The following is a 14,508-nucleotide window of genomic DNA, read 5'->3' as shown; positions in this document are numbered from 1 at the left end:
GGGCTCTGGTGTGTTCTTGTGGGGAGAGGTGGCCACTCCACGCACATGCTGTCAAAGCTATGGCTTTGTTTACTTTAGGGCAATTGGGGACATGCTCTTTCTACTGCCTCTGTCTTTCAGGATTGTTGTGGGTCACAGTATCCTCTGTCTGGTGAATCAATATGAAAGACATCTGAAATTGGTTAGACCGAGTCATGGTGGCCCAACCGTACTGGAAGGAAGCGTGTCATTCAGCATGTTACGCAACTGGGACATTTATTTACTGCTCACATGGGTCAGGCCTGCATGCAGCACATGCACTTGGACTTTTTAGTGGCTCTGTTGTCTGTGCTCAAATTCGAGGTGCAGATTTGTAGGTTGTCTGCTTTATCGTGGGTGGCCCTAGGATGTGCCCATTTACAGGGAGGCCCTGGGCGCTTCTAGTTCACACCGGTCATGGTTCCCTTATGATTGATGGACTTATGAAGTAAGTCCAAACCTGTAAATTCATCTCGCAGTAGTGTTAGGGGGAAGCCACCCAGCTGACCGTTGTTCGAGTGGGCGCCACTGCGTTGGGAATGGGGGGTTCCAGCTTGAAGGAGTCACCTCAGTCTCTGAGGCCGCGTGATCACTGACAGGTGGCTGGTGCCACGTCTTACCCTTGGGAGAGAGAACATGGGGGTTTTCATTCAGAGCCCCAGCCACTGGCCTGGGAGAACCTAGGTTGACCCCATCTTATGTGCGCCTCACAGGGATGTGCTTCTCCTTTGCTGGTCGCCCTTCTCCTGGTCCACTGGAGTCCTGGGGTCCTGAAGGACATGCTGGGGAAGCAGTTGTCCCCTGAGCTGGGAAGGTGGCTAGAGGCTTGGATGAGGTGAAGGGATCTCTGAGTCCAGCTTTGTCTCCTTCCAGCCCCTCCCGTCCGCCAGTGGGAGCCCTGCAGCTGGGGATGCGTGTGCCGAGGGTCTCCTGTGGACACCTGTCTGTGGGGTTTGCCTTCTAGAAAGGGGGTCTCACTTCTGGGATGGCCCACAGTGTGCGTCTCTAGGCCAGTGGGAGAGTATGACCCTGGGGTTTACCCACCTCTCCACTCCAGCACATGTTGGTTCCCTGGCCAATGAGGTCTCTGTGAAGCTGTTGTCACCCTTTTGGGTTATGGCTTTTGTGCGTTGATAGAATTTTCAGGTGGAGAGGTCACACCGACTACCCTGCCTTATCCACCAGACTGTTTTGCAGTGGGCGGCTAGGGGGGCGGGAGGTTAAGTGACTCGTCCGAGGCCACACAGCTCATTCGTGGACTGGCAGGCAGTCTTGCCTCGCGCCTGGCCCTGAGCTCCATCACCTTCCTCATCTGTCACGGTCAGGAGCAGTGGTGCGGCCCTGCTTCCTCTCCCAGCAGCTACTGAGGCTGTGGTAGTGGCCCACTGGGATTATTATAATACTGATTTTAAACGACAGTTTAATTTAATAGTTGGATACATTAAAAGCCAGAATAGAGCAGCGAAAAGAAAAAAAACCAACAAGAGAAAAAACAAGAAAGCAAAGAGATTTCTTTTTCTTAAGGGATCCTTGTTCTTTGCCCAGAGTGAGTGGTTTGCTGCTCTGGACAAAACTGTTCTCACTGTCTCCCGTGGTTGAGCAGGTGGGTCAGCCGTGGGAGGGGGCCAGACAGACAGCCAGACAGAGGAGCAGTCACCGGGCGGTGGTGCTCCCTCCGAATCATGCTGCTAACGAAGCTTGCTCGGTTTTCCCAGTCGGGCCGTTTGCAGGGGCTTCACGTCTTCCCAGTGGGAAGCAGCATCTTGAGCTCGTTAGTTGCATTTTTGTTTTTTTGCGCAATTTAAGACCCATCTCACTTTCAAATGCACAGGTCTGAATTGCATGTCAGCTCTGTTGTCATAATAAAAAAATACATCGCACAGCTACGTTTAGTCCTCCTTCGGTTCCCTGTGGTCCCTGTTCAGGATGCTGACAGTTGCCCACCCGGAAGAAAGGACATCTATGCAGGAGGTTTCTCTCGTAACCCATCCCTAGTTCCCGATCCCAGGCAGCTCAGGACCTGAGCTTTTGGTTCGAATTCTTAATCAGCTTTTTCTTCAACTCCCGGGTAAATTGCAGAGGAGGCCAACATGGCCAGGTACCCTTGGTGTGCTGGTCGATGTCATATTCTTTGGCTGCTGAGTCTCGAATGACCACAGCCAGGGATCTATCCAGGGATGACGACGTGGGTTGCAGTGGTGGATGCTAGAGATGAGGTGGGTCCTTACAAACCCAATGACAGCGTTTGAGCTGCTCTGGGCACCGACTGCCCAGGAGAGTCGGAGTCTTCTGCCGAGGAAGAACCAAGGAGATAATTAGGGGCCTCGGAATTTTTCCTCTTTTCTTGCAAGTCTTATGATGATGATGAAAATTACTTTTGTCATGCCTTTAAATGCTGACAGTATCTTGTAGAAAATATTTTATAATTATCTAATACAGTATTTATAATACTCCATTAGGAGAGGTAAGTGAGTTAAGACAGTTTCGCAAAATTCACGGTTACAGGATGAATAATAAATTGATTTTAAAGGTATAATTTTTTCCCCCAGGTGATGTTCGGAATGATATCTATGTAACATTAGTTCAAGGAGATTTTGACAAAGGGAGCAAAACGACCGCGAAGAACGTAGAAGTCACAGTGTCGGTTTACGATGAAGACGGAAAGCGGCTGGAGGTCCGTGCTTTCGCAGACTTTGATCCGCGTGTTACAGTGTTACTGTTGCAGACTTTGATCCGTGTGTTACAATGTTACTGTCGCAGACTTTGATCTACTGTTACAGTGTTACTGTCACAGACTTTGATCCGCGTGTTACAGTGTTACCATCCAAGTGTTCCCTGGCCCCACTGCAGAGCAAAAACAGGAGGCTTTGCTCTTTCTTCCCTGTCTCCACCGTGTCCAGAGGGTTGATTTCCACTGGGCCCCTGCCGCTGGCCTGTCCCAGGATGTCCCCGCAGTCCTAGAAGTTCAGATACCATCATTAGCATCTTTTGAGACATAAGGGAACTGAGGCCCAGGGAAATCAGTCCACTTGCTCAGGCTCACGCAGCTAGCGAGAGCTAGAAATAGGGTTTGCACGTGGGCGTCCGAGCGTGTGCTCCAGTGGGTGGTGGTGGTACCAAGACTCCCTCCCGAGTGGTCCCATCAGCCCTCGGGATGTGGTGCCCTGCACAGTGCTCGGAGGCTGTGGCCTCCTTTGATGACCCGAGGCCAAGCCTAAGCAGGCATCTCTACCAGCTCCTCTCTGGACCATGGCTGGAGGGCTGAGTTCTCCTGGGCCCACATGGCTGAGGGCAGTGCCCTGTGTTTACGCCTGAGGCCCAGCTGTGCCAGGAGGTAGGGGATGCCTTCCGCTCTGGGTAGCCCACATCCAGGTTACACCGGGCAGTGCTGCTCTGGCCAATTGGGCTTCATTGCTCCCGCCAGAAGTGAGTGGTCGGTGTTTCTGGCTGGAGGAGAGGGAGGGGGCGTTGCCACCCACTAAATTTTGTCTGTAGCCCTTAATTATTCTAGACCTGCCGAGTGAATCCGGCAACTTCCTGCCGACCGACGCTCGTGTGGGAAGGATTGCGAGCGAGGCTAGGGAGGTAGCGGGCAGGCATCCCCACTTTGCATAGCCATCAAGGCCTTAACCATCGTAGAGTGAGGCTTACGCCGCTCCCGTTGCTGGGAGCAGAGTCCGTTTGCAGCGGGCTTCACTGGCATTCCTGGAGTGCGCAGTCTCTTGGCTGGTCTCGGGGTGTGGGTGGGAGATGTGTGCTGTGCCTGGCTCTGTGAGCTCTGACACGACCTCTTCACGCCTTCCTTTTAAAGCACGTGATTTTCCCGGGCGCTGGCGATGAAGCGATTTCGGAGTACAAGTCCGTGATTTACTACCAAGTGAAGCAGCCACGCTGGTTTGAGACCGTGAAGGTATCATTTACATGGTCTTTTTATCCCGTGGGGTTGATGATGAAATGCTTGTTTGTGTCCCGAGGAAGTCACCCCCCTCCCACCCAGCCCAGGGGCCTGGCCGACGGGCACTCTCAGAGGCTGATGAGCTTTCAGCAGAGTCTCTCAAGGTTGCTAAGGAACCACGCTGGCATTTCTTGGAATGCATTTACTCTCATCTTCTTTCAGACATAAAAATAGGACTTTCATGGAGACAAATGACAGAGTCCTTTAAAGATAGCTATTGTCTCTTCCCTTCCTGGGTCTGTTTTATGTGTGAAATGCTGTCTTTACACCAAATGGAAAAAAATAGAGATGACATTGTGTGGAGGATATCGCAGGGCAGACGGGCCCCGTGCCCCTGGCGATGTCATAATGCATCGTGGCGACGTGTGGTGAACACCAGCTCACACACCCAGGGCCCGAATGTGAAACCCAGGCCAGCGGTTGGCTGGACACAGATGTTAGATGTGAGGGTTAGGGACCATCTTTGCTTCCAGGCAGCATGCACGACGTCTTTCCTCTTCCACCATAAGTCACAACAAGAAAGCTTTCATCCTGCCAAGGGCAGGCCCCGCCGGTGTGAAGGGAATTCAGACGCCTTGGAGGGCCTAACAGTGAAGATGGCGGCTTTTAAAACTGGAACCTTAACAGTGAGGATCAATACGTTTAAGAATACTCGCGCCGTCCCAGAGTCGGCTCGGCCTCCTTCACAGTGCCATCTCGTTTCCCAAGGCGTTTTGTGCCTCCGGGAACACCGCGCAGGGGCCTGGGTGTCCTGCGATGCCCCCGCAGCGTAGAAACACGTGCAGTTGTACAGGGCCCCTCAGCGGAACGAAGCCGCTCCTGCGGGAAGGTGTCGGGACAGGTGCGTAACCTTCGCTTTTCCTTCCTGAAAGGTGGCCATTCCCATCGAGGACGTCAACCGCAGTCACCTTCGGTTCACCTTCCGCCATCGGTCCTCACAGGACTGTGAGTAACCAAACTTGTTATCCCGCGTGTGCCAAGGGACAGCTAGGGGAAAACCCAGTAGGCTGCTCGTGGTCTAGATGCTTCTAGAACTTGGTACCTTAACTCAATGAGATCGTGAGACATCAGCGCATCGTCCTGCCTTAAACTGTGCCCGGAGAATGTCGGTTCTTCCACGGAGCAGATGGCGGGAGATTTTAATTTTCTTCCTGAGTTTTCCTGCTGGCGTGGTGCTCCTCGCTGCTCTTTTGAGTCCCTCTTTTCCGTTTTGACCTGTACTACTGTCCCCTCTTTGGAAGAGTCACTGAGATACAAGTTGGTTTCAAAAATCAGCACTCACTACGCACTTTGCAGTTGACCCCTGAGGCGGTTCTGGCCCCTGGCGACTAGAACGTGGGTGGGGCTTTCCTCGTAGCAGATGTTGGTGTAGCTTTGACTGTGATGCCGAGACTTTGGGAAGAAAGAACTGGTTTTGAATCCTTTACCTTCCAGGAGAATTTTTTGTTGGTGCCTGAAACCTGTCTCTTTACGTTTGTTGACCTAATTGTCTACCGAGGATGTAGCCCTGTGTTAGTCACTAAATAATATCACAAAAGGAAGACCGCCCCTCCCCCCCTTCAGGTCCATGCATTTGGCAGTGGGCTGAGGTTTGGGGACACAGGTGACAGTGAGAGTTGGCTGCAGTTGTGCATGCTGTGGCGTGAAGGGGCGCGGGTGGGCGTGGCTGTGTTTGTCCCTGGTGCCCCTTGGGGGCAGGGCCCCACAGTGCGGATGCTCATCCGTGGCTGTGCGCCCTCGAAGCTGCCTAAGCTCGAGCGTAAGATGCCGGGGGTCTCAGTGACCAAGCCAGGTGGAGGCCGCAGCCCCTCCGCACGATGCTCGCCTAGAGCAGAGACCTCATAGCCACCGCTGCTGTGACAGTGAGGGGCCCGGACCCCAGCGCTGTGCAGAGGAGCTGGGGAGCCATGACCGGTGCGCGGAGAGCGTGCATGCAGCCGGACACGCACACGCGGCTCCACCGGGNCACGCTCCGGCAACGTGCTCTTCGTCCAGATGCATCGGCTCCTGTTTTACCGAGGGAGAGCAGCCGAGTCCCTTGTTTGTCGGAGCTGGTAGGGTGGGCAGCCCTGCCTCCTGCTGGAGCACGTGCGTGGGTGGCCCCCTGCGGCCCCTAACACTTTGTGATCCACCTGGGAATGGCTGCTAGCGAGTGTCTAACAGGCGCCGTCCATTCTCCAATGTGACGATGTCGTGTTTTTATTCTGTGCGCTTTGTGGGGAGGCCGCCAGCTGACAGGTATGGTCACGTGTCCTCCGAACCATGGCTGCTTTCAGAGGCATGCTTTATTGTTTTCTTGTCACCCTGAACTCAGAAGGATCCATTCTTTCTCACCTGAATATAAGCTACTTTACATTTTCTAGTGCCTTTGTACAAAAAAAAATTTTTTTATTCCTAAAGTATATATTTTTTACTTGTAGTTTTCCCTTTATTTTTGGTTAGTTATTTATTTATGCGTCTAATTAGCTAGCATTTATTGAGCACCTGCTATGTGTCAGGTACTGATGGATACCAGAATGCGAAAGTTAATGAGCCCTGTCACCTCACATAGCGGTGTCTTAGGGTGAATATCAGAGCCCCTGACTCTGGACCTGTGCTCCTCACTCTTTGGCCTCTGTCCTGTCATCTCCAAGAGCAGAATAGGGCATACGCAACTTCAAATCCGTTTCCTGCTCCGAAACTGAGCGTTTCCATGCTGTATTCAGATCGCGTCTTGAAAACGTCACAGCAAATCCACGTCTTTAGTCCAGGCTCTTTACCCGACCCTGCCTGATGTGGCCCCACCTACCTAGGGGCCCTCAATGCCCGCTACGCACCGGCCACACTGGCTTTGTGTCCCCAAACCAGCCAGATCGGGTCCCACTTTAGGGCGTCTGCATTTGGCCGTCTCTCGTCCCGGGGGTTGACCTCTCGGCTCGCACGTTGCCGACCTTCTCAGACCCTCTGCGGCCATCCTGTTCCCACCGTTGCCCTTCAACGCACCCCTAAGATTTTTTTTTTAAATCTGAACGTGTTTCGATGTCTCCTCACCTAGGACAAATATTTATTGAGGATCTAATGTACCGTGGACAGTATTTCGTGCACGGTAATCGCAGTGAAGAAATGCATACTGTCCCCAGCATTCCAAAGCCCAGTGCATGAAATGAGCAATGAGCAGCCGGTTCTCACACATGCACACAGGCGCACACACAGCACACATGTGTACACACGTGCACACACATGCATGCACATACGTGCACACACACGCATCTGGTCATCTTAGCTCGGGCAGCTGTAACAAATACCATAGACTACAGGGCTCAAACAACAGACATTTATCTCCTCGCAGTTCGGGGGGCTGGGCGCTGAGATCAGGCGGCCACCACGGTCGTGTTTTGGTGAGGACCCTCTTCTCGGTCACAGGTGGCCACCTTCTTGCTGTGGGCTCACGTGGAGGAGGAGACTCCTGGCTTCTGTCCCTTCTTCTCAGGGCCCGGGTTCTGTGGGGTTCGGGCTGCACCCTCATGACCTCGTTTACCCTGTTGCACCTCCTGATAGGCCTGTTGCCAACAGGGTCCCTTGGGGGGCTGGGCCTTCAACATAAGAGTTTGGGGGGACACAATTCCGCCCGCAGCAGCTAGGAAGAATAATAAGTCAGCTGGCGGGGGGGATGCGTGTTGCCAGGTGACGGGTTTACTGTTTTGGACAGGCTGGTCACCGCAGAGCAGGTGGTTCCGCAGCAGAAGCTTGGCCGAAGCGTGGGAACGCGTCCCGCACGCGCACGCGGGGGGCAGAACGTCCCTGCCGAGCACCGCGACCTTTCGCATTGCGGCTTCCATCCACCTGCGGGTCACGCCTGTGGGAGGCTCAGGGTCGGGCTCCCCGTTCGCTTTGCCACATCTGTACCCGTTTCCTCAGTGACTGGTCTGCCCCTCCGGCCGTCACATGATGGCCGTGTGCCTCCAGACCCCGTCCGTTCCCACCGATGCGTGTGTCCGTGTTACAGACACCGTCGTCACTAGCGTCGCTTTGCAGCTCTTGGCTTCCGGTCCTGCAGGCTTTCCTTTCCTGAGCCGCCTCCTGTGCTCTCGGCCCTTACTCTCGAGTCAGTTTCACACACCACGAGCACGCGCTTCTGTGAGATGCGCGTCGGCACGGCCTTGAGTCGGCCACTTGAGCCCCAGCCGCGCCCTGTACGGCCAGAGTCTCCCCACTGGCGAACCGTGTCTGTTTCTCCATTTGGCTGTGTTTCCTTTAGCATCTGTCAGTACGGTTTCGTGATTTTTTCCTAAGGTAGCCCCCATGGCAGCTCACGACGTGCTTCTGTCCTGACAGCAGCTGAGGACGGTTGTCGATTTCTGTTGCAGCTAAGGACAGATCTGAGAAGGTATTCGCGCTGGCGTTTGTCAAGCTCATGCGGTACGACGGCACCACCCTGAGGGATGGAGAGCACGACCTCATCGTCTACAAGGTGGGCCTCCCCTCCGCGGGGCTTCCGGGCCCGAGCTGGCGTCGCTCACGTTTGTGAGTCGGCGGCTGGCGATGCACGTGCACGTTTCCGATGCCCAGCCTTCTGCCGCCCCCGACGAGGGAAGATCTATAATCACACATTAGGTGCCGCAGAAAGCAGTGCTCTGTTAGCATGCATTAATCGACAGGAATTAGAGAAACCATTAGAATAAACAGTTTAGCAAGCGAAGAAGAGTAAATGTCGTGATGGTTTAAAGGATTGGGGATAACAAGGAATGGAAAAGCATCCTGGGTCTCTCGACTGTGACTTGTGGTCCACGTATTGTGTCATTAAACCCACAGGCCGAAGCGAAGAAGCTGGAAGACGCCGCCACGTACTTGAGTCTGCCCTCCACAAAGGCAGAGCTGGAGGAGAAGGGCCACTCGGCCACGGGCCGGAGCATGCAGAGCCTCGGGAGCTGCACCATCAGCAAGGATTCCTTCCAGGTGTCCACTCTTGTGTGCTCCACGAAACTCACGCAGAACGGTGAGTGTGGGGTGGCGCACGGCCACCCCGGGAGCTCCTCCCGCGACCCCACCCTTTCCGTGCCTGCGGGTGAGCGGAGGCGGCTGCTGTGGGTGGGCGAGCGTGTGGGTGGGCGAGCGTGTGGGTGCGCGAGCGTGTGGGTGCGCGAGTGCGTCATGCGCAGCTCTGCTTTGTAATGGACCGTGTGGATGCGGGTGGACTGGGAGAGGGGGTGACATCGTCGGACTTTTAAAATTCATGCTGATTTTGAGCGAAGCATTCACCTTAAAGAGACAGAAAGCAATGAATTTGCTTTTTAAAAGAGTTTTGGCCAAGGAAAGGTGGGAAATCCTCAAGATCTGGAGTCAGACCGAAGCGCTGGGGTGGGACCCTCACGCCGTGCTGGCCCTTGGGCCTCTGAACCTCCTTTTTCTCCTCTGGGCACTGGGCACCGATGCCGTTTCCAGCCCCCCGTCAGTGGGGTCAGGCGCCTGTCATGGCTGACGCACACCCAAGCACGACCTCAGCGCAATCTCAGATGGCGCCCTGAGCTGGCCCGGCCACGACGTGTTGTTAGCGCCGCTTTCGGCCTCCCCGGTGACATGGCTGCCTGGCCAGGGGCACTTCTTATGCAGTGCACACGGTCTGGGAGAGGCAGAGGCTCCTCTGCACAAATCCTCCAGCTAAAAACTGTGTTCCCAAAATGTGACAGTATCACAGCTGTGCAGAGTGACTCTATGCTCACTTGAAACTCAGCTTGAAAATCCAATTTTTTCCTCTTTGCCACCTGATATGGATTTTGATTATTCAAGTCTGTTGCTCTCACGAGTTGTGTCCCGGGGGTTCGTCCATAAATCTTGGCAGTAGTCTCAGACATGCCCAAGGGACCGTCACCGTTTGGACTCCGGCAGGATAAACACGGCACAGAGGCGACCCCATCATCTGATAATCACAGCACAGAGGTGACCCGGGTGCAGCCTGCCAGACTTTCCGGCCTCGGCCTCTGCTCTGCTGTCCTCGGCTGTTCGACCTGTGCTTTCTCACCACTGTCAGGGGTCCCCAACTCCTCAGGCCGCGAGCTGGTACCGTCCGTGGCCTGTTAGGAACTGGGCCGCACAGCAGGAGGTGAGCGGCAGGTGAGCGAGCGAAGCTTCACCTGTATCTGCAGCCGCTCCCCAGTGCCAGCATCACCGCCTCAGCTCCGCCTCAGATCATCAGTGTTAGATGCTCACAGGAGCACCGGTCCCTGCTGCCACCAAGGTTGAGGACCACTGACTGCCGTCTCTTGAGTCACCTGTGCTGTGGGGGGAGGGTACGTCACTCAAACACTCGGAGGGCATTGGGGTACATATCTCTAATGTTACTTTAGAAACATTAGTTCACCGGAAACGTTATGAATTATCCTAGCCTGTGGTCATGCAATAATCTCCGCCAGCAAGTGAAAACCCTTACGTGGGCTCTGGGCTCTGTGCAGGCCTGGGTGGGCGGGTGGAGAATGCACAGGGGGCTGGCAGGTGTAGCGCCCGGGGCATGCGGCCAGCAAGGTGGGCACTGCTTTGGGACTGGGTCTTGGAGAGGCTGCTCTGTAGGTCTGGATATGGTCCCAATCATCCACCAGCCTGATGGCTGCACCCAGGGCCTCACCTGTGGGCCATGGCAGCCTGTCCAGTGAGCCACTGCCCCGCACGTGTGGCACTAGAGCTTTCCAGCGGGTGCCGGATGGTCGAGAGCTGCTGGCCACCGCTTCCACTGTGCTGGAAGCTGCCGTCTCACGCGTGGGCCGCGTTCCCAAAGCACGTTTGGAACTGGTTACTTGGAACCCGAGCGTGTTTTCCCCATCATGGTGATGTTCTGAGTAGCGGTTAGGTTGTGAGATCTGCCCACAGGAGCCCTCTTGACCCACATACCCCCGGAGAAGGGGACAGTGAGCTAGGCATCCTCCAAGGTTAGGTCACAGAAACGTTCAGGGCCTACCCCTCCTTCCACCTCTGAGCTCCTTGGCTCCCGCCGGACTGGGAGGTTCCCTCCCTGGAACTGAGGGACTGAGCGCCCTGGTCTCCCGGCAGCCGTTGCTGGGCAACAAGGAATGCCGATGCGACGCGCCTCTTCCTTCACCCCAGCCGAGGATCCCTCCTTTGGGGATGGTGGTAGTGGTGGTGTGTCAGGTGTGCACAAGACGGAGCTGCCCTGGCATCTGAGCACGGAGGCCCAGGCTCTCATTCGAGAAAGCCATTTTTCTGCAGCTGTGATTTGTTACGCGAAGTTCCATTACTTAGGGAAAAGAGGCAGCTGAATTATTCATCGAGGTTTGTATTACACATCTCTGTTCTCAGAGTTACGCCGGATGCTTTGGGGGATCTCGAAAGAAGTGTAAGAGCGATTCCTCCCCTCGGTGAGCCCACCACGTAATTAGAGGGAGAAGTCGTAGCTTAAGAACTGGGGCTCCCCCGCCAACGCAGGACGGGGACAGCTGGCTGCATCGCTTAGCTGGGGCTGGGCAGGGCCAGTTTTCTGAGAACACACTTGCCCACAGTGCTGTCCTCTACTGGTTTGCCCAGCCGTATCTTTCCTCAGGTGCCCGGTACAGAGGTGGCCCCGTCTCCCTCTCGTCCGGACTGCCTCTAACTGTGTGGTGGCACCCACGTCCACTCTGCGTCAGAAACACGGGTGGCGCTTGTGCAATGGGGCCGTCTCTTAGCTCTGAGACCAGGGGTGTGTCCGGGCTGGTTGTCACACTTCCTTTCGATTAGACTCGAAACACGTCAGCGTTCACGACGAATGGCTCAAGGTTTCCTTTTCAATTCCTGGTCACGTGTCTTGGGTGGACTGCCACCAGTCGTCCGGGGGTCATGCTGTTTCCTCCACGTCGTGGCGTTTAATTCTCGCACAGCGAGGTCAGAGTGTGGTGTGGCCGGCTGGCATTTCAGCCGCTGCTCTGCACGTTCCACAGCATTTCAAGATGCCGCCCTTTCCCCCGAGTTTTAACTCTCCCCTTCGTCCACTGTCCTTGGGGGTAAAGCCAGATAAGTGAGGACGTGTGTGTTGGTGCTCATCGCGTATGTGCCTTTTGTGTGGTTGCTCCCTTTCATCCCAGTTGGTGTCCCGTGTTCCTCGAAATCCCACTTATTGCCAAAATTACAATCATCTCAGTACTTACTAGGGTTTCGCATGGGGCGTCATCTCCTGTAGCTGAAGTTCATTCCCGATGAGCAGTCGTTGCAAATCAGGTGCACTTCGCTGATTGTGTTTTTCACATCTTGGGTATTAAAATGACTTCGGGTAAAACCGTGTGTGCGCATTCTGTCTAGAGGTGCCCTGGACCTGTGTCCGTGCCTTAAAGAACATCTCGCTGCCCGAAGCCATTTCTGTCGCCTTCCACAGTTAGTCTGTGACAAAACCAGTGCATTCAGCTTGTGACTTTTCTATTAGAAAACAAGCAAACAAAAACCCAACTGTAAGAAACAGCCGTGGCAGGCCGGGCCTGGGTGGGGGCGGCAGGCTCAGGACAGCGGCAGTGGTCCCCATGGGCCAAGGCTCCTGTCACCTTTCGGAACTGTCACCTTGCTTCAGGACCCGAATTTGTGTTATTTTATATTATTTTACCTAAAGAACAATGAAAAAGAAATAGAATGTTATTGTCCAGGTTGGGAGCAGACACCAGCCAGGGCGGCCTGGCCGGTGGGTGAGCGGGCAGCCTCCCGGGCCTCCTGCTGCTCGGCCTCTGCCTTCCTGTGGACTGGAGAGGCTGATGCTTCTTAGGCTCCTCAGTGCGTTTTTAAAGCTGCCACGTGGATAACCCTTCATGGTCAGCGGAGTTGGAAATAATGATTTCAGCCACACTGAGTGTCAAGCATGTTCGCTAGAAAGTAGCAGAATATTTAGCCAGCGACGGTTTCCAAACAGGGTTCATTTTTCTGTTGGAAAAGTCGCCCCCGGAGGCTGCAAGGATGGGCGGGTCCGGGTGGCCGCGTGCTCGCCGCGGGAACTGACTGTCATTCTCCGTCTGCAGTGGACCTCCTGGGCCTGCTGAAGTGGCGTTCCAACACCAGCCTGCTGCAGCAGAACCTGCGGCGGCTGATGAAGGTGGACGGCGGCGAGGTGGTGAAGGTAACGAGGGCCCCGGGCGTCCGTCCGTTTGCTTGTCCCGGGGATGCGGTCACATGCGGGGCCTCGTCACCACCCTCTCAGCAGCAGGGTCTTGGGGATCGGCAGGCTCCTTCCGGAACTCTGGCCTGGCTCCACGCGGAAGGCGTCGGGTTTGCAGTCAGGCCAGACTGGGGTTCTGGTTCCCGTCCCCATGGGTCCTTGCTGAGGCCTCGCCGACCCCTGCTGTAAAATACGGGTCACAACAGTGCCTTCTTCAGAGGGTCGTGGTGGAGGGTAAATGAGATGAGGCAGCCGGGCTCCGGCACAGGCGGGTGCTCGGGGAGCACCAGGTCTGATTATAATCCTCACTGCCCTTGCCGGCACCGTCATCGTTAGCCCTGGCTCACGACTCACCTGGAGCTCTTCCAGGTGACCTGGAGCCATGTGTGGGGTGTTGGACAGATGTCAGCACTCAAGTCTGGTCTAGGCCATTTTCTCCCCGTGTGGTCCGGGACTCATTTCTCAGCCTCACACGTGGCAGGCTCTGGAGACGTGTCAGGCGCCCGCCCTCTCAGATCTCCATAAGACGGGACGGTCCAATGAGTGTGAGCTGGGACCCCTTCGAGCACTCACGCTCTGTAATTATTTGGTGATTGGCAGTGGTTCTGATATTTTCTTCAGTATTACGCTCTCTGGCCTCCATCTGCTCCAATGCATTTTCCTTCTTCAGAAGGAAGTGCATTTTCGTTTCCAGTGTGTTCCATTTTGGCCGGTGGACCGCTAGCCGGTCCTCGCCTGGCCATGCCTGTGAGCGGAGTCCTTGCAGTGAGGTCTGTCTGTCGCTGCCCAGTCCTTTACCCTCCGTGAGAGGGGCTTGCAGGAGACTGCCTCATCTCTGTGAAAGTTAATCACGTGAGATGGCCTTCGTGAAGCAGCAGGCTGGGCAGCGTCAGTGTGAGTGGATTTGCCTGCGCCCCTTCGGCAGGGTCACCGCGCAGCCGGCCAGCCACGCCCGCCCCCGCCTCCCACTTTGCATCGTCGCTTCTGGCCCTCGTCGGCTGCCTCTGGCCGGCGGGACGACGTTAATTGCATCTTAAATTTCCCTGGGTTCTGTAAACGTCCGGATTCAGATGGAAGCTGGGTGGATAAGTTAACATAACTTTAGGAGAGGCAGTTAATGAAGTTTGTCCCTTGTCATTTTTAAGTCCCTGCATCACATCAGGAATTAGTTGTACTTCTGTAACCTATCGTCACACTTACCGGGAGAAATCGAGTGCACCACGTCTTGTTCTCCGTCCCGGTCCAGTCCATTATCACATCCTATTGCTCATCCCCGGAAATGGTTTTCACATGGCATCCGCTTCCTGTGCACGCTGGGACACTCAGACAGGATGCCCTGTCTGCCCTCGCCTCGCCTGTCTGACTGCCCCTTGGCCGGTGTATTTTTGTGCCCCGTTGGCCTGGACTTGCCTGAGGCCACACAACTGCTAATGGG

At 55.2% G+C, this 14,508-nt stretch overlaps 1 protein-coding gene across 5 annotated transcripts in view; it reads left to right on the top strand.

The window, feature by feature from the left end:
- The window catches only part of DOCK1 (dedicator of cytokinesis 1), a 413,576-nt gene that overhangs the window by 78,822 nt on the left and 320,246 nt on the right, over positions 1 to 14,508 (top strand). For all 5 annotated transcript variants that reach the window (XM_039835995.1, XM_039835996.1, XM_039835998.1 and 2 more), the window contains 6 exons: positions 2,568 to 2,692; positions 3,830 to 3,928; positions 4,846 to 4,918; positions 8,320 to 8,423; positions 8,765 to 8,948; positions 12,937 to 13,034. In XM_039835995.1, the coding sequence (XP_039691929.1) occupies positions 2,568 to 2,692; positions 3,830 to 3,928; positions 4,846 to 4,918; positions 8,320 to 8,423; positions 8,765 to 8,948; positions 12,937 to 13,034 (683 nt within the window). The remainder of the gene's footprint in view (positions 1 to 2,567; positions 2,693 to 3,829; positions 3,929 to 4,845; positions 4,919 to 8,319; positions 8,424 to 8,764; positions 8,949 to 12,936; positions 13,035 to 14,508) is intronic.

This window comes from Pteropus medius, unplaced genomic scaffold, assembly GCF_902729225.1.
Source record: "Pteropus medius unplaced genomic scaffold, Ma_sr-lr_union100, whole genome shotgun sequence".
NCBI lineage: Eukaryota > Metazoa > Chordata > Mammalia > Chiroptera > Pteropodidae > Pteropus > Pteropus medius.
The sequence above is the reverse complement of the archived record's forward strand: the minus strand, read 5'-3'. Positions and strand labels throughout refer to the sequence as shown.